An 18,201-nucleotide genomic window follows, 5' to 3' on the forward strand; every position below is an offset into this window, starting at 1 on the left:
TAGCAAACTGCTTAAGCATTTACTTGTGCAACAACGTTCCGCTGGCATGCGCCATTTCACCAGCAGAACCAATATACCACTAAATGTCATTAACACAGCACTACATTGGAAACAGCCCACTGTGTGTGTGTATACACCCATGCAGAACTTTGCAGTGGTAATCTGACAGATTTTCCAGGGAAAATAACAAAAAGTGTCAACTAAAGGAATCTATCGATCGAATTTTCCACTCAGCAAGCCTGAAACTGGTTGTGTCTAATAGATGCACAGCTGGATGTTAAAGCACACTTCCACAACTTTCCTACGTAAGTTTATTTCCATAGAGTCCACAGCACAGTCCAGGGATGCTGAATGGTAAAGAACACGTTTTCATGGAAAAGATTCTACATTCAGATCCCACTACCTTCAGATAAGGCTGAGTGGGTTGGAGCTGGAGAACCTGCCTGAAGCCCAGGAAGAGGGAACCTGAGGTCTCCCAGGTGGACTACAGCTCCTATCATCCCATCAGCCCCAGCCAGCAGGGCCAAGAAGTCGGGGTGAGAGGAGCTGTTGTTCTATAGCAACTGGAGGATCACAGGTTAAAAATTTATTTTGGACTTATATGATCAGGATCTTTCTACAAATAATGCAAACTTTTCACTCCTTTCATTGTGCAAATCACACATCGCACCAATGAAAAGGGGTTGCTTTATTTTAATACATTGATGGTCTGCCATTCTTCCATTACAGAGTTTAAAGTGGAATATATGGGGTTCAGGGGTTCTGTCACTGAGCAGACCCAGACCTGCTTAGCTTCTGCAAGGTGGCTGCATATTATGCCCTCAGACTCATAAATAATGGAAGCTGTCTTACCTGCACATAACTTCATGGGTGAGTAAAACTCTGCACATTTCTGGATTCTTGTTTTGTCCTTCATAGGCGATAGGCTATAGAAATGTGAACAAGCATTGAGAGATGGGAATTAGCAGTAGTAGTAGTAGCAACAGCATGTATTAGTAGTAGTATTATGTTAATTGATTTTTTAAAAAGAAAGGGAGAAAAGCAGGTCTGATTATTGAAAGTATTATTATTTTTTTCACATAGCAGGCAATCTATGCATTTAAAAAATCTCACTAGAAATAGTTTGGATATGAGAAACACCAACACTTGATTAGAATGCTACAGACATAGCTTTGATTAGGAAGAAATTAAAGTAGGTAGGGAAATTAAAGAGCAGGAGACAGACAATTTGCTTGATCTTACCTGTTTTGTAACTGAGTCAATGAGGCGAACGAAGAGATCTTGTTCAGTTCTGACACCTACAGGGAACATTGAAGAACATGATAGAATAAAAATAAGACAATTCCAAAGGATCAGTTCCCCAAGTCATTAAATCAGGCATGGGGAACCTGTGGCCCTCACAATGATGGCGGCCTACAATGCCCAGCATCCCTGGCCATTGGCCATGCTAGCAAATGAAAGTTCAAGTCCCCAACAACATCTGGAGGGCCACCCATTCCCCACTCCAGCTCTAAAGTCATTCCTGCTCCATCCTCACTTGATCCCTCTTCTGATCCAAACAGATCCAGATCGATATATTCATTGGTGCTGAGTTGAAAATTGCTCTTACATTTTCCTCCACCCCCTGGCCATTCCCTTTCTATTAATGAGAAATGAAATTGCATTTGAAAATTATCCAAGGGGAGAGACAATTTCAGTGACATTCTAATGAGTGGAATGCCTACTTCCCTTTTTAAGTGTCCAAGGTGTGCTTGCATTGTTAAAACCGTGCTTAGGGAAGACAATCTTACTCAGCTACGAGTGATCGCCGAAGAAGAAGAAGAAGAAGAAGAAGAAGAAGAAGAAGAAGAAGAAGAAGAAGAAGAAGAAGAAGAAGAAGAAAGAATACTGTATCTTTTCTTTCACACTACAAATCATCTCACCAGTGGTCTATACCCTGTAGCCTTCCTATGCTTCAATTAAAGGCCAGAGCGAGAAATCATGTGACAACTCCTCCCATGAGCCTGCAAGTCTGCAAACTGCTGGGGGTGTGGGGAAGGTTTAGTGGAAAGGAATATATGTGAGGATTGCCATATTTCAAACAAATTTGCAAAACAAAAAAAACTGAAGTTTTGGAGCTATTTTTAAGGAAAATCACCCAAAACAACACTGCCAACATGGGTTGCCATACGTCCAGATTTTCCCAGATATTTTAGAGATTTCTGCCCAGACACCACTTCCAACTGCGGTATTCTGCATATGTTTGGGAAATTCCAGACGTATGGGTGTGCCACCTCTGGCTACCTCACAACAATAAGGTAACATAAAAATGCTGACCCAACCAAAATTTGAACGTTCCCTGAAAATGAGGCAAAAAATAAAAAAATGGAAGCCATTTTTGCAAAGGAAGAAAACTTTCAAGAAACTGAAGGTACAGGACTAGTGTTCATTCTCTTCTCTCTTATCTAGTAAAGCTGCCGAAATGAGTGGTGTGGTGGGGGCTACTGGTGCCCAGGAACAGGCAAGTGTTGCGCACACACACACACACACACACACACACACACACGTACGTACACACCAGTGGACTGGGCGACCTACGCTGTGAACGGAGTGGTGGCCTAACATGAACATTTCTTTGCAACCTCAAAAGGAGTTAATTAAACAGCTTATCACACTTATTCACAACACCAGCCCAATGTACTTTATGCAACGGCCAGTCTTTTAAAGAATTGTGGAGTTGGAAGGTACCCCTGAGGGTCATCTAGTCCACCCCCTGCTGTGCAGGAATTCTCAACAGCCAGTCCCCCACCCAATTTGAAACCATACCAGATCCTGCTTAGTTTTACAAATGTGCTAGCCGTTTTATTTCACTATCTATTGAGAGCCAGTGTGGTTCTAGTGGCTGGAGTGCTGGACACTCCCCCACCTCGGCCATGAAGAATTCTGGGGATTTGTTTTGGTGAAGGAAGCTTCAAAACTGGATTGAAATAGACACTAGTCTCAAGGAGCACGTGCATCTCTATTTCGCCCTGCTGCTACTCCAGATTAAACAGGCTTCAGTAGCTTAAAAAAAGAAATGAAATGAAATGAGACCTACCAAACCTATTTACTGGAGATGATTTTTTTTTCAATTTTTTAAGAAATGAATTAAAAGAAGCAGTTTCCCATTGAATACATGCATCGGGTTTTGGTCCCATGTTGCCTTTTCTGGTCATATGAGTTTGTGAGGTTTTTTAAACCATTACAGTGGTACCTCGGGTTAAGTACTTAATTCGTTTCGAAGGTCTGTTCTTAATCTGAAACTGTTCTTAACCTGAAGCACCACTTTAGCTAATGGGGCCTCCTGCTGCCACCGTGCTGCCGGAGCATGATTTCTGTTTTCATCCTGAAGCAAAGTTCTTAACCTGAGGTGCTATTTCTGGGTTAGCGGAGTTTGTAACCTGAAGCGTATGTAACCTGAAGTGTATGTAACCCAAGGTACCACTGTACTGCCCTGTCAATCGTATTTACCTGTGGGAGAACTGGGACCAGCATCCATACCAGGGTCAGTTATTTCTCTTTCAGACTGACTTCAACATGGAGGTGGGGGTAAAATTTCTGATTTTTGCTTTAATCGAGACATTATCCCTATAGAACACGAGCTCCCCAAATACTCTGGTCGCTCTTTCTGAACCGCAGAGGGAGGAGACTCACCGTTACTGTAAAGAAGCTGCAGTTTGTAGTGGGTCCCATTATTGGTTTTCTCGTTGCCTTGTTCCTGCCGAGAAGGGAGAGAGAACTGATTCAAACAGGATTGCCGGCGCAATATCCCATTTATTTTTATTAAGGGGCAAGTCCCACGTAGTTCAAGTAAGTGTGCATAAGGGTCTGGGTTAGCAGGAAAGAGTTTTACTGGCGCAAATGAGCCTTTTCTTGAGCTGGTCGAGCTGATCCGTGGTTTACTCGCAAGTCAGTCCCGTTGTCCTTCCAAGTAAGAGCGCCCAAGATTTGCCCACCCCACCCCACCCCTTCTCCTTAAGTGCTACAGAAAAAGAGAATTTGATGCGGAGGACTCCGGAGAGCTGCTCGGACATTTCCGGCTTGCCTTGACGCGGGACGGAATTTTGCCTCTAAAATCTGACGCCGGTAGCCTGTGTAGTTTAGTTTCGCTAAAATAAGTGTGTTTGTGTGTTTTAAACCGCGACTGATGGAGACGTGGTGTTGCCTCCTGGACCGGCGATCCGGGATGATGGGGCTTTGGAGACAGAAATTGCAGCAGAGGGTTCATTTCCAGCACTTGACCTGGGAATTCCCTGGAAAAAGACGGGAGGGGGAGAAGGGCCCAGAGAGAAGTGCTGGGAAGGGAGGAGGAGGAGGACTTAACATCTTATTTTAAAATTACGTCAGCAGTCACCTACTGGACCAGAGAAGATCCCATCGGTTAATGACATGCAGTATAGCTCGACAAACAAAACGCAGGGCGCTAGTTTTAAACGTATATGCCCAGTAGCCGCGGGGAACATCAGCTTCGCCAAAGTTAAGGACTTCTAAGTCCTGGTGGGAATCGCGTAAAGAATGCAGTTCTTAAGCAAGCTTACGAGAGAGTAAACCCAACGGCGCACTTTTGAACAAACAAGGTTAGGCGCGTGCTGCAGAAGTGCTTAAGTCTGGCAGAATCGCGAGCCGCTTTGCAGGAAGGTTTCCAAGACTCGCAGGAAGCGAAACTGACAAGCCTCTGAGCCCAGATGAAACCAACCAGCAAGACCAGCTCAGAGGAAGTTCTCTTGAGCTGGTAGTAATGAACGGGAGCTGCACTTGCGGGCTCAGGTGTATTTCGATCGGCGCTTTGCGCAGGAGAACCTCCTGGCAGTGGGTTGCGCCTTTTTAACTCCAGGGAGAAACTGATAAATCAATCCTTGCCAAGAAGATTCAGTTCCTAGGAATTAGCAGGAGCTGCTTTTGCTGCTGATTTTTAAAGGGCAATCGGAGGGTGCTTGAGGGTGCAGCTGAGTGCTCTTTCACAAGCCCCAATTCTAGCGATCGTTTTCTTAGAAGTCGGTAGCATCTCAGCTTGATTTATCTCTTTTAAAAATTGCGCTAACACTAAGGAGCGAGACACAAGTTGGGTGACGTGGAGGGGTTTTGGGGATGGGGTGGGGTTGGGTGGGGGGCTCAGAGAGAGCGATCAAGCCTAATAAAAGCCTTACTTTGTCGTTTTCCACGAAGTCCACAAACGCCGTCCGCTCGATCTCCACGGGCTGCCCTTGCCGGTCGTAAAGCGCCAAGACGAAGTGGAAAAAATTTGACTTTCTCAAGTTGGAGGGCGGCTGCTTTTCGAAGTGGGCTCGCGACAAAGCCACGCCGCTGTGGAAGAAAGGAAAGGGGGGGAAAGGAGGGAGAGAAGTGGAATGAATGAGCAAAGGTGAACGGACGTAAAATAGGCGCCGCGGCTGAGCGCGATCCTAGGCCTGCGCCCGGTGGGCCTCCCAACGCAGCGCGCATCCGAGTTCAACGTTGGTTTGCAGTCCTCGATACACGCTTCCTAGGAGCAAGCCCCGCTGAATTCAGTGGGACTTCCTTCCAACAGTAAGCAGGCACAGGATTGCCACTGAGAGTTTCCGAGTCAAACCCGGATAGGATCCGGCCGTTACTTTCATTTCCGCATGCTATACTCAGTCACACAGAGAGAGAGAGACGGACGAGTTTTGTGACACTTTAAAAACCAACAGGTTTCTTCGGCCAGAAAGCTAAAGTTCTTTTCATCGAATGCAAGAACTCTTTCCTCCTCCTCTTCTATTTCCAAATTATTTTAGCCCAGTTGCTAACCGTTAATATGTGCCCGAGAGAAAGAAAGCAAACTGCAGGCGTCTGACGGATCGGGGACTCTAAGTTTCTGCCTCAAAAGATATTTGACAGGGCCTTTAAGGTGTCACAATGTTGTTGTTGTTATTATTTATTTACTTTTGGTAGTGGGCACGGAGGGGAGTGGGGGCGGGGAGCAGCACAGGGGAAAGAGCCCCAATAGACGATTCACCTGCAAGAAGCCCGCCTCAGATTCTAGCACTGTGGGCTTGAGGTGGCCCAACATATTCCGCTTCCCGTGCCTGGGAGGCAGAATATCCTCCACATTTTATCATTGCAATATATGTAAGACAAAATTCAAATAAATCAGAATTAAAATAAACCAAGCTGTTTTCCTTTTGCTAATCTTTAACGCTGCAACCCCCCCCCCAAAAAAAAACCACCTCAAAACAACTATTGCACGGACCGGGCTGCCTCCCCCCTGTCTAACAGTAAGGCCGGCTCCGCCTGATGACTTTCATTCTCATCTTCTTCGCTAACATTTTCTATCATTAATTCGGGGAAAGCTGAAGGATAATGATCCTTGGGGTACTTGGGGGGGAGTTGTGGTGTTTGTGTTTTTAAAAGATATCCTGGTCATTTACCAGTACTAAACAGAAGCTCCGGAGCTGGAGGTCAGAAAAGAACCGGGAAATCTCCGAATCCGTTTCGTTTCTTGGGTGCCAGCAGCCTTCAAACAGACGCAAATCCGTTCATTTCTCCCTCTCAACAGCCTGGTCTTGTTAGGAAGCAAGGTCCATTGAGAAATAGCCCAGGGCAAAAGAGCTGGGTCTAAGCATTCCCAACCACCAAAGGTCCCTGTTCGCTTTAGACCCGATCCAGCTCGCCAACCCCCGACGCCTGAGGCTCAGTGGACTACTTTCAAGTTGCTGGTCCCGGGAGGAGATGCGGAAAGGGTCTGTCTTGTTAAACAGCAGCGAAGCGACTTCTGTGCGCTTCCCGTTAAGAACCCAATTCGGATCAATGAATGGTGATCAATGCGAGGGGCTTCCCCTCCCCTTCTATATGGCTGCCCCGTTTCGAAACGCATCGCTTAGGGGCGGTGCGGCGGGAGGAGGACAGCGTAGCACTGAACCGGGAAAGTTCATCGATTTCGGAGAAACTGCGAAAGGAAGTGCTCGCTTAAGCCCGGGGCGTCGATAGTGTCAATGGCACGATTTGCAATTTCCTAATTGCCAATGCAATCCGGCGCAGGGTCATTCGGAAATGTAGTCCTGCTGTTTTCATGGAGGCTTGCAAGCCAGGTAAGCGCTGTCTAAAACTGCCCTCTTGGCAGCCCCAATCCTCTCAACGAATTTAGTGAAAAGCAAGTCGCAAAGCTTTCAGCGGACTCTGAACTCTTTCAGGTAGAGTCGCGCAGTGAGAGCAGGAAGTGGAGTGTATCTGAGACAAGGCGCATACCTGTCGCCTTTACAGCCTCCCCGCTTTCGGAGGAGGGACCGCTGGACAGGACGAAACTTCCCAGACAAGGCAGGCCCATCCAGCTGGCTCCAAAGTCAAGGCGTTTAGGATTGGTGGCTCGCTGACCAGTGAACAAGCGAAGATAAATACTAGCGGGCCCTGCGCGTGTTCAGCAGATGTAGGCTAGGCGCCTTCACTGGAATAGATTCTCACTTGATCCAATCCGTTTCTTCCCTTGCATGTAAGTTCCTCGGAGTTAAATTTGCATAGGATCGTATATTTGACTCCCCCTCCTCCCTGCAAATCCCTTTCTTCTTGCACGGATTTTATGCATATCTCCCGGAGTAAATCCTACCGCTTTAAATAGCCCCCGCTGCCGTTGTTAACTGTGCAAAACAATAGGAGTTGGGCATTGACTTTTGACTCCGGCCTGCTGCCTGCTTCGCTCTCCTGCCCGGTTTATGAAGGGTGACTCTAAATCTCACGGATCCCACTGGGACTTCCTCCCATGTTAACTTCGCAACCCTAGACATGCCTGCTCAGAAGTAAGTCCCATTGGTTTAATGGGATTCGCTCTCGGGTAAATGTATAGGGTTGCAGTCTGAGGGTACAGGCAGTCTTACCGGTTCAAGATTACCTGTTCTAGGCCCGTTTACGTTGGGGAGAAGCCCCATTAGATTCCGTGGGGCTTATTTCCCAGTAAATATGCAAAAGGTCGGGTCTGAAGAACGGTCAACGCTATAGCGTTTTAAAAACATAATTCTGATAATTCCCACTAAAAGCAAAAGGATTTATTTCCAGGAAAAATTGCTCAGGCAACACCCTTTGACCTAGGAAGTTTGTTCAGGATTGGGGCAGCGTGTTTATTCATTGGCAGGAAATGGCGGGACACAACTTTCCAAGCATGTATTGAAGACCAAGAATTAATTTTGGCTTACCCCGCTTTAAATCCCCGAATTAACCCCGGATTGCACTATCACAACACCGAGGAAAATGGGGAGACACTTGCGACTGTTTGAAGATCCAAAAATCCTACTTTATTTTCTAGGAAAGTCTAATTGCCTAACCTCGCTTCCTCGAATAAATCCCAGAAAGTTTAATGGGACTTCCTGCTAATTTAAACATGCGTCTAAGAGCATTGGAAAGGCATTTAAAATTCTATTTCCCTTTTAAAAAAACCTTTTCACTGAATTTAGTTAACACCGTCTGGACAAGAAGAGTTTTATTTCCTCATTTCATTACGGCAGGGTTTTATTTCCTCAACGGAGTTTGAAAAGTTTTGGGCGGTTGTTTGTTTTTGCGCCTCCAGGTGGGAAGACCTGTTAGAACAATCAGAGGGGGGAACCTCCCCCAGCGAAAGCCGATCCTGCCGCTTTCTTCGCAGGAGGAGGGAGGCGACGGCCCTGGAGAGAAGATGGATGTTTATTTTCGCTCTCTTGCAGGGTAGACTGAATTCTCCCTGCCTTCCAGTTCAGCCCGGAAAATCCTGTCATCTGCCTAGGAACAGAAACTTTTCCTACTCCTAGAGCCCAGCACCGCTTTGACCCGTCTCCGATTTCCTCCTCTGCAGATTCCAGATCTATTGGGAAATTGATTTAGGAAGGAAATCCACTTAGCAAAGCTGTGATCCTGCAGACTGGCGCTGATGCGCGTTAGGTAAAAAGTCGCGTCAAACTCCAGAGGCGGCCGCCCGGCGAAGAAACGCACGCGGGTATGCCGCGTTAAAAAGTCTTCGGAACACACGCGCAAGTTCTACCTAGGTGGATCTAAACGGATCGGTGTCAGTGGAAGCTGCTCTGGGCAAACACCTTTCGCATGAGAATCTTGTCAGGCCACGACTTCAGCCTCACAAAAAATCCTCAATGAGAACAAAAAAGTCTCGGCTTACTTCAAACCTGTGCCTTCCTTGTCTGGCAGGTGTTGCTGGAACCGCTGGAACTTATTTGCAAGGACGCGTTTCCAGGATCGGCGCGCTGGTTTTCATCCTCTCCCGCTTTTCTTAGAAAGCAAATCTATCGCACGGACTTAGCAGTCGGTGGTGTCTCGGTTCCTAACGCCAAGAGCCGCCAGAAGGAGCCGCGGGGTTGATCTCTGTCTTTGGAGAGGAGTTTTAGACCTTCCTCGGGCTGCGATCCTCCTCCAGCACTCTTTTCGAGAAGTCTCAGAGTTCAAAGGAAATTACTTCTGTGTAAGCACCCATTAGGTTTGGGCTCGGATATTTGCCCGGCGCAGCTGGCCGATTAAAGCGCGGCGGGGTCTGGGCGCCGATGGAGTTTGCTCCTGCGCCGGTGACTTTCCTTTTCGGAAACTGAGCTTTAAAGCCTCCGGATTCTCTCGGCTTTAGTCAGCTTCCCTTCCTGAAGGCCGTGGCTTAAAGCCACGAAAGATCCGCGGCTCTTTTAAAGCCTGGGATGATCCATAGTGATCTCTCTTCCTCCACGTTTCCTTTTGTGGATATCTTCTTTTCGGGTCAAGAGCAATTGGGACCGCTCGGTCTTAAATTCCATTTGTTACATGACTCCGAATTAAAAGTTAGTCTGCCTTGCGCAGTGTGTGTGGGTTGCTAAGTGAGATCAATGGTCCATTTTAGGGCACAGATTTCTTTGAAACTCCCGTCGGTATATATGCATTGTTATTATTTAGCGGAGTTTACTTTCAGTAGAGCTTCAGCCGATTTCAGATCTTTACACCCCAACACAAATCCATTGTCGCTCCACTGACCGGAATGTCATTTCCTGCCTACTTATATATTATATATTTAAGGCGCCTCAATTTAAGGTTGCTTGCTCCAAAGTAAATCCCATCGACTTCAATTAGATTTACAGCGCAATCCTAACCCTACCTACTCAGAAGTTAAGTACTAGTGAATTCAAAGAGGGTTTACTCTCGGGTAAATGGAGTTAGGATTGCACCCTTACAAATATGTGTTTAGGATCGCAGCCCCGCTCGCTTTAAATCCGCTTCACTTCGGCTCAACTACCCTGTAGCTATCAGATTATTGTTAGTTTTTCCAGATTAGGTCATTCAATTTGCTTGCAACCCTGTCGCCCGCCCCCGGCATTTTAAGGCTGCAATCCTGGCCCAAATTACTTCAGAGCAAGCCCCATTGAAATCTACTTTTGAGTAGACATGGTTAAAATTGCGCTGTAAAGAGGGATGCGTAGTGCCCCTCTCCCCCACCCCCTAACATTTTAGCATCCGGGCTTTGAAGTGTGGCATAAATTTAAAAGGCGGTGTTGTTTTTTACTTAAACTGAGTCATACAGCTGCAGGCTGGGAGAACCTGGAGAAGATACTCTGCATTAACATCTGCAAGTTCCTCCATCCTTCAGGGGCTTATGCTGAAAGCTGATTTCAGACGAACCTCCTGAGTGTATGAACTGCGATGGCGACAGGGCAAGATTTTGGGGTCAGAGGTCTAGGGCCCCCACTCCGCCGATTAAGCGTGGGGCTCGCTCACCTCACTGAAGTCAAGGAAGCAATGCACATTCTCAGCTCAAGTTGGGGTGGCGCATAATGAGCGCCCTAAGTCCAGCAGCGCTATCTGAATTGGGGCCAGGGAAGATCAGAGCGGTGGATTCACCGCCTGCATCAATGGTCCTCCTGTCTGCTGGCGGGACAGCATCCTGTTTGTGGCGGTGGCAGGATTGCAGCCTAAAATCACCTAACAGCATTTAAACTGCAGAAGAACAGAACAGCATCCCTATAAGTGTCTGCAAACATATCCCATGGTGCCTGTTCCTTAAGCGGGGGGTGGGCTGGGGGCTAACAGCACGATCCTTGGGATGTAAGTAAGCCGCTGAAGTACTCGGAAGTAAACCCCTTCCTTTCGGAGGAGCCGAAGACTTCCTTGGAACAAAGTCTCCAAAACTCAATGGCACTTGCTTTCCGGTAAGACATCGCTGGGATTTCACAGTTAAAGGGACTCCCACCCTCGCCAAAAAGGTGTTACACTGATTCTGCCCCCACCAGGGGAAAGGCCGTAGCTTTGGAGCATGCGGGATCTCCCCAGCTGGTCCTGGTTATCACGAGTGCATTAAAACGTAAATAAATAAACGGGAATCGCCGGGATCACAGCAAGAGCCTCCGGCGGTTCCAGAGTCGCTGCGGATCCTTAACGGGTTATTTGGAGAGAACTACGAGGATCAAAGGAAATAATCGTCGCGATCATCATCACTTTTTTTTCTTTTTCAAGACTCAGGGTTTGGTCCACTTACCTTTGAGCGGCGACGTTAGCGTCCACCACGCCGACATTCCTGACCCAGGACCGGACAGGATCCATCTCCGAGCCCAGCACCTTGTCTTTCAGGATGGGTCCTCTTCCTAAAGTATCTTGGATCCCAAACATTGGAGAAGTTTATTCCAAAACACAAACCAAAACTACGGTCCCCCCCACCCCCGCAACGCGCGCTCCCCTTTCCGGACGAAGCTGAAACTTCAAAACAAGGAGACGCAGAAATCCCAAGAAGTTGGCCCGAGCGGGCTCCTTCCGTCCTTAAGGAGGAGCTGGGCTGCTGCTCTGACACTTTAAGAGGAGAAAGGGAAGAAAGGAGCGGAGGCGGGGGCGCAGCGCGAGTTCTCCGTCCCTCTCTCGCTTCTGGCAGATCGAAGTTGCTGCTGCTGCTGCGCTGATCAGCCCCTTCCGAGGCTGGCGATCATCTTCCGAAGAGGAGAAGGCGGGACAGCGCGGTCCTTGCTCAGCCTCAGGGATCACCTGCTCGGCGGAGACACCCGGCTCGCCTTGACGGCTCCCTAATCCACGAGGAAGAAGAGGAAGGGGAAGGAAAGTGGGCGGGGAGGGAGGGAAAAAAGAAAAGAAGCGAAGCCGGCGATCAAGGGGGAAAGAAAAGGACGCGGCGCAGCTACGGAGAGTCCGATTACAGCCACTGAACCCGCCAAGCGCGGCTGGTTTTCGGTGCCCAGATCCCCATGAATGGGTTACAGCGCCGGGAGAGAACGTCCTAGGAAAAGGGGCGGAGCGCGCTGCCAAATAAGGCGCCGTCATTTGCATAGTGTCGCCCCATTGGACGAGAAGGGGAGACTCGGTCTCCAAACCGATACACGCGGGCAGCGGCGGCGGCTTGCAAGGAGCGCGGAATTAAAACAACAACAACTGGTGGGCGGGGCGCGGGAAGAGGGCAAGGCGAGTATGTAAGTTGCTTACCAAATACTTTGTATGCGGCTTGTTAACCTCTGGTTCTGGAAGAAGGGGACCGAGATCAGCTTCCTTCGCGGCTGCAAATGTTACTCTTCCTCCACCGAGCGTCGTCCCATTCCCCCCCCGCCCCGTGTTCCATTTTATAGTGTAGTAGTAGTAATAAATTAATTAATTAAGAATGTGTTGCTGTTGCTGTGTTATATATATCGTTTCACGCGTCTGGTGGGAAACAGGAAGGACTTTGAAGAGGGAAAGAGATCCCAGCAATGTGCTATTTGTGAGTAGGGGTAGGACTCCCAGTCGTACACGCTTACTCGGTAGCAAGTCCCTTTGAAAGCAGCGGCTTATTTCTGAGTAGATATGCATAGGATGGGGCAGAAAAATACTTCTTTTAAATTCTCTGTTTGGGGGTGCTTGGGGTGGGGATGAAGAGGGGATCCAGCCATACATCTCGATCCATCTTCCAAACATTTCACAGCTCGCGGGATCTGGATATAGGCACCCCCTTGTTCTTCACACACATCAGGCTCCCACTTCTCAGAAAAAGCCAAGGTTGGTTGTTGTTCTTTAGCCCTTTGCAGTCCGATCCTATGCATATGTACTCAGAAATAAGCCACAGCTTCCAGAAGGACTTACTCTCAAGTAAGCGTGCAGAGGATTATCGTCCTCTTGTCATATATGTCGTAGGTGTGTGTGTGTGTCCCCACACATGGAGACACAAAACTTCTTTGTAATGAATCATGCAAAACATACTGACCCAACGTTGCAGCCTCTCCATCCGCCCACGCTCATTTTACTGGAAATAATAGCATCTCTATATAAATTAAGCTGGCTTGGTGTCATTTACCTCCCACCCACCCCCCTCTTCCTTTTGTACTGAGATCTGGGGTATAGATCTGCCCCTGAAATCTATATAACACCAACGCGAAAACAGATTTCAAGACAATGAATGCAAATCTGGACTCAGAGACCATCTGCCAGATGAGGGAATCAGATGTCCCCCAGTTAAAGCGACAGAGCTCATTATGCACAGCTCCCCTCTTAAACTCCTCTCGCTCTTAAAGGTAACGTGGAACTCCGCTTTCAAACCAAATCCTAGGGTTAGCCTAGACTTTTAAAACTTGCGTTTATATTTCTGTCGCAAGAGTGGTTTTGCCCTTTTTTTAATCAACCCTTTAAAATACATAAAGGTTTACAATTCTTTTTAAGGAATAGACTTGGGAAGTATGTATTTGTGTGATGGGGTGTTTTTCCTCAGGATTAGAAGGGGTTCGGAAAATAAAGGGTGATTTCTAAATTATTCTGTCCATATTCATGACAGCTCTGGCGTTAGATGACCTAATAAATCTAAAGCCACCGCGGTGCACAGATACTTAGCATTTACCTCCCTTTCTCCTTCCACCAATGGATATTATCCTAGGAAATGAGATATCTCAATATGACACTTTGCTTCTATTTTTAAAGGAATTTCGAGAGGTTGTTGTTGTTTCTAAAGCAAATTTTAAAATAAAATCCTAGCACAATTTGTCCTTTCTCTGATGCTAGATACAATCCTGGGGCAAATCCCAGCGGGATTTTCTCCTGCGCAAAGTCGCCTGAATTAATGCGAGCAGGATGTGGCTGTTGCGCGGCTCTCTTGCTTTTCGTTGGAGCTTCCGCAAGAGAACTTCCCTGGTCTGTCAGGCAAGGAACAGAAAAAGTCTCCAAGCCGTTGGTCCTCTATAAATGTTCTTAAGCAACACCTTAAACCCCTGAAAGGATTTGCCTGCATTGAGCAGTCCTTACTTTTTAACGCAATGTCACTACAAGTAATTTCGTTTTCAACGCGGCGCGATCCTGTATCACGTTTGAATGGTACCCATCACATGTATTGCGCCCTAAAGTTGCACTGAAATGAATGGGGTTTTTGAGTAAATTGCACAGGGTAGGATAACGCGCTCTCCGCCAACGGCCAACCCCGTGGATAACAAAGCCGTTTACTCCAACTCAGCAGGTCTACTCTGGAGCAAATGGAGGCTGATGAGTAAATTACGGTGGCCTCAGTGGCTGCACTGTTAACCATCGCTTCTTCCGTGGATTTCAACGAAGCTACCTCTAGAATAAACAGTTAAAGGGCTGCAACTTCCATCGCACGAAGACAGTTTTCAGCTTTATTTCCAAAATTTTGGCTCTGTGGTCAAGCACAAGAAGGGGTTAATGAAACATCACTGATACTTTCTATGTATTGTGTCTGTGTACATTCACACACTTCCTCCCTAAATGGCACTGCAGACCGTACACACGCTTACCTAGGAGAAATTCCCAGTGAACTCAACCGGACTTACTTCTGAGTAGACATACCTAGGATTGAGCTGTAAAGGATGCGATCCTAGAACTCATATATATTTAAGGCACATTTCACACGGCTTCTTCCAAAGAACTCTGAGAACTATAGCTTGTGAAGGATGCTTGAAGCTGTGGCTCTGTGGTGGGAACTACAGTTTCCTGGATACCTTTGGGTGGACCACGTGCTTTACATGCATGGCGTGGAGGTCAGTCAGACTTGCGGAGGGTTGTAGTCCTGTGCATGCTTCAAAGGAGTCCGGTTGAACTCAACGGGATCGCTTCTGCGCTAACACGTTGAGGATTGCCGTCACAGATAAGCGAAGTGACTGGCTTTGCTCACGCAGATTTGTGCCGGGGTGTACACGTGCTCTCTTCCCGGGCCAGGGAAAACAGGAACACGCACACAGACAGGGTCCTGTGTGCCCCGAAGCTCCTGAGGGATTCTGGCTTTTAGGGAAGGGGGAGAGAAGGTCAGGGGACGCGGTCAGGAATTGGGCTGCCTTCTCGCCTCTAACAGCTGCCACCAAAAATTTGCGCTTCAGGGAAAACGAGCGAAGCCTGCCTGCCTGCCTCCCCATCTTTCTCCCCCATAGCCCCAACTCAAGGTGAACCTTCCCCGGGTCCAAGGCCAAGTTAAGGGCCCGCCGCGGATGCCGTGCAGCCCATTGGAAACTGCGCAAACTAATCCAAACCTGGGACTTCAGTTCCGACTGCCGAGGCAGGCTGAAGGCGCGTCAATGCCTTTCTAGAGCACACCCGAAAGTGGCGCAGAAGAGGAGCGGGAAGAGGAGCGTGACCCTCCTAGTTCATCTCCCGAAACCTTTCCCTCCATGGGTGTAGCGAGGATTTTTTTTGGGGGGGGCAGGCTTTTGTTAGAGGGGCAGGACCCCAGATTTGTATTGATTTGTATTGATGGGTGCAGCTGCCCCCCTTGGCCACGCCCATGTTTCCCTCTCTTGCCTCGGTTTACTACCTCGCTCTTGTTGTTTTTAAAGCCTCAAGCCCTCCTTCTTCTGGGAGGATTTCAGAACCAGGTACCGGAACTGGGATGTTTTCATTGTAGCAAGTGCAACCTGGGCTTTGTACACATCATTCATTTAATCAGACAGGCACACCGCCATCACTACACACACAGGCACACAACCTTGGTTTACTCCTCGCCGTGCCACAGTTCCCAGCACCCTTAATAAACTACAGTTCCTAGGAGACTTTGTGGGGGCAGCGGAGCAGAAGAATGCTTTTTGATTTAAACGTTATCTAAGTCGCGCAAAAGGTCCAACAAGTCAATTTCCGTGCAGTTAGTAGTAGTAGTAGTAATAGCAATAGCAGCAGCCTATGCAGGTTTAATTAGAGTGCTGTAGTAGAACCTGGGAGACCAGGGTTCAAATCCTCTCTCAGCCGTGAATTCAGCATGCCCTACCTCATAGGGTTGTTGTGCAGATATGTAGGTCACAGTGAGTTCATTGGAGGAATTATAAATTATAAATAATAATAATGCTGATGGTGATGATGATGATGAAAAGGAAGAAGACCATCCAGTTTAGCATTATAATTGCTATTAATTCTATTGTCAAGGGAAACTCCCCCCTCCCACCTGAAGCAAACACCCCTTTGTTACATATTCTAGGATACAGCCATTGCTTCGATGAAAAGAAAGCAAACGTCAGACAATCGCTTTGGCTTGGTAGGTTTGGCGGTTCGGAAGTCTTTTTAAACCACAGACGTATAAGAATATCCGAAGCTCTGTGCTGGGTGAGATCAAGAGTCCTCTAACCCGGCATCCTGTTCCCTGCAAAGGCCAATCCGATGCTCTGGGGAATCCCGCAAGCAAAGCCCAGTCCTTCCCTCCCCGAAATTGATACTGACTCTGAAGCTGGAGGTCCCGTTTAGCCCTGGATAAAAGCGTTGACAGACCTTTCCTCCTCCACGAATGAGAGGAATCCGCTTTCAAAGCCGTGTAAACCAAGGATCCTGTGGCGGAGGGTTCCACAAATTAACGACGCGGGAAGGGAGCGTTTCTTGCTCAGAGTTACCAGCAGCCGAAAGAAAAGAGCTTGCCGGCTGCCACCTCTTGGCTATAAACCCATCTTCCTACCCACTACGTAATTCGGATTAAGCAACCCACACCGGCTCCACTTTATCTCCAAGTATTATTCCACTCTTGCACGGCTTTTGGGGCGCTTTAAGGCGCCATCCTATCCAGACACAAGCCGTGCTGAGTTTGTGCATCGCCTCCCTTAGGAGTTGTTTCCTTACCGTTTTTTGGAGCAAAAGAAATCAGTAAATGATGTAGAAAATTTCGTTTTGCTTTGTTTTCGGACTTCTTGGTTCAGCCCTGCAATTCCGAAGGCGCTGCGCGCGCCACGCATCCGTACAGCTGGGCGGCTCTTAGGAGAAAGCGCCTTGGGGCGGGTTCCCAAGCGGGGCTCATTGTATCCAATGCTAGTCCAACTCAGAGTAGACCCGCTGAAATGAATAGACAGAGGCTATCTTGATGTCAGTGGGTCTACTCTGAGTAGGATTTGAGGTGGTGCCCAACTAACTTCTACTCAGAGTAGACCCACTGAACGGAACAAGCTTAAGCTAGTAAGGTCTATTGACTGCAAGGGGTCTAACTCTGAGTATGACTAGTGCTGCTTACAACCCTCCATTAGTTGAACTTCCTTCCCACTCTGAAAGCAACAGGACTTCAGTAAAGTCAGAACCAAGGATGCAGTAATAAATTCTTAAGGTCAGGGGCAACAACAGCGAATTTTTGACCAATGCAAACGTTATGGTTTCGATACCAAGGCAGCTTTTCTCTCGTTCTTCTCCTTAACATCCAGCCTGACTGATGAAGAACTCTGACTGGTGGATCTGAAAGCTTGTTCCCTCTTTTGTTACTCCCTCTTTTTGTTGGCCATAATAAGGGACTTTCGTCTTTTTCAGATTAAAAATGGCAGCTTGACCCTTAGACATGTGTGCTGACGGAACAACCCCTCTTTAGCTTATTTTAAAGATTTATCTCAGAGAAAACTTACTTCTTTGGCATGCAGGAAGCGCAGGCGAAGGTGCCCCAGGATGTGACATCATCATCCCTGCTGAGAAATAAGTGCTGGTGCTTCTCCCAGCTTCACTGCATCACTGGTCATCATCATCACTACCTGGTTCCCTCAATTTCAGTGGGATCTGTGCTCAACTAACTTCAGCTACAACCAAGCAAAACATACCTGGGAGCAAGCCCCCAAGGAATTCTGTAGGACTTCTGAGTAGACATGTTTAGGTGTACACTGCTGGTCTGGATCCAACCTCTAGTGGTTAGATTTGCCAGTTAGTCTTTTCTGGGAAGATCTCTGATCAAGGATGATAGATTTAATTTTCCATTTTAAAGCTTCTTTGCTAGGGGAGGGGCTCTAAGTCCTTAGCAGAGCTTCTTATAGGCCCAGATTGAATCCCCAGCATCTCCAGGGCAGGCTGGGAGAGACCTTGGATTGCCTCTGCCTGTCAGTGAGTAAATGG

At 47.7% G+C, this 18,201-nt stretch overlaps 1 protein-coding gene across 2 annotated transcripts in view; it reads right to left on the reverse strand.

Annotated features, from left to right (window-relative positions):
- The window catches only part of EBF2 (EBF transcription factor 2), a 245,437-nt gene extending 233,272 nt beyond the window's left edge, over positions 1 to 12,165 (reverse strand). For both annotated transcript variants that reach the window (XM_081890977.1, XM_081890978.1), the window contains exons 1-5: positions 11,438 to 12,165; positions 5,166 to 5,322; positions 3,673 to 3,736; positions 1,243 to 1,298; positions 853 to 926 (exon numbers count right to left, since the gene is read on the reverse strand). In XM_081890977.1, coding sequence (XP_081747103.1) covers positions 853 to 926; positions 1,243 to 1,298; positions 3,673 to 3,736; positions 5,166 to 5,322; positions 11,438 to 11,568 — 482 coding nt within the window. In that variant the 5' untranslated portion in view covers positions 11,569 to 12,165. The remainder of the gene's footprint in view (positions 1 to 852; positions 927 to 1,242; positions 1,299 to 3,672; positions 3,737 to 5,165; positions 5,323 to 11,437) is intronic.
- Positions 12,166 to 18,201: the final 6,036 nt, after the last annotated feature.

Source organism: Podarcis melisellensis (assembly GCF_964234715.1).
Source record: "Podarcis melisellensis genome assembly, chromosome: 15".
Lineage (NCBI taxonomy): Eukaryota > Metazoa > Chordata > Lepidosauria > Squamata > Lacertidae > Podarcis > Podarcis melisellensis.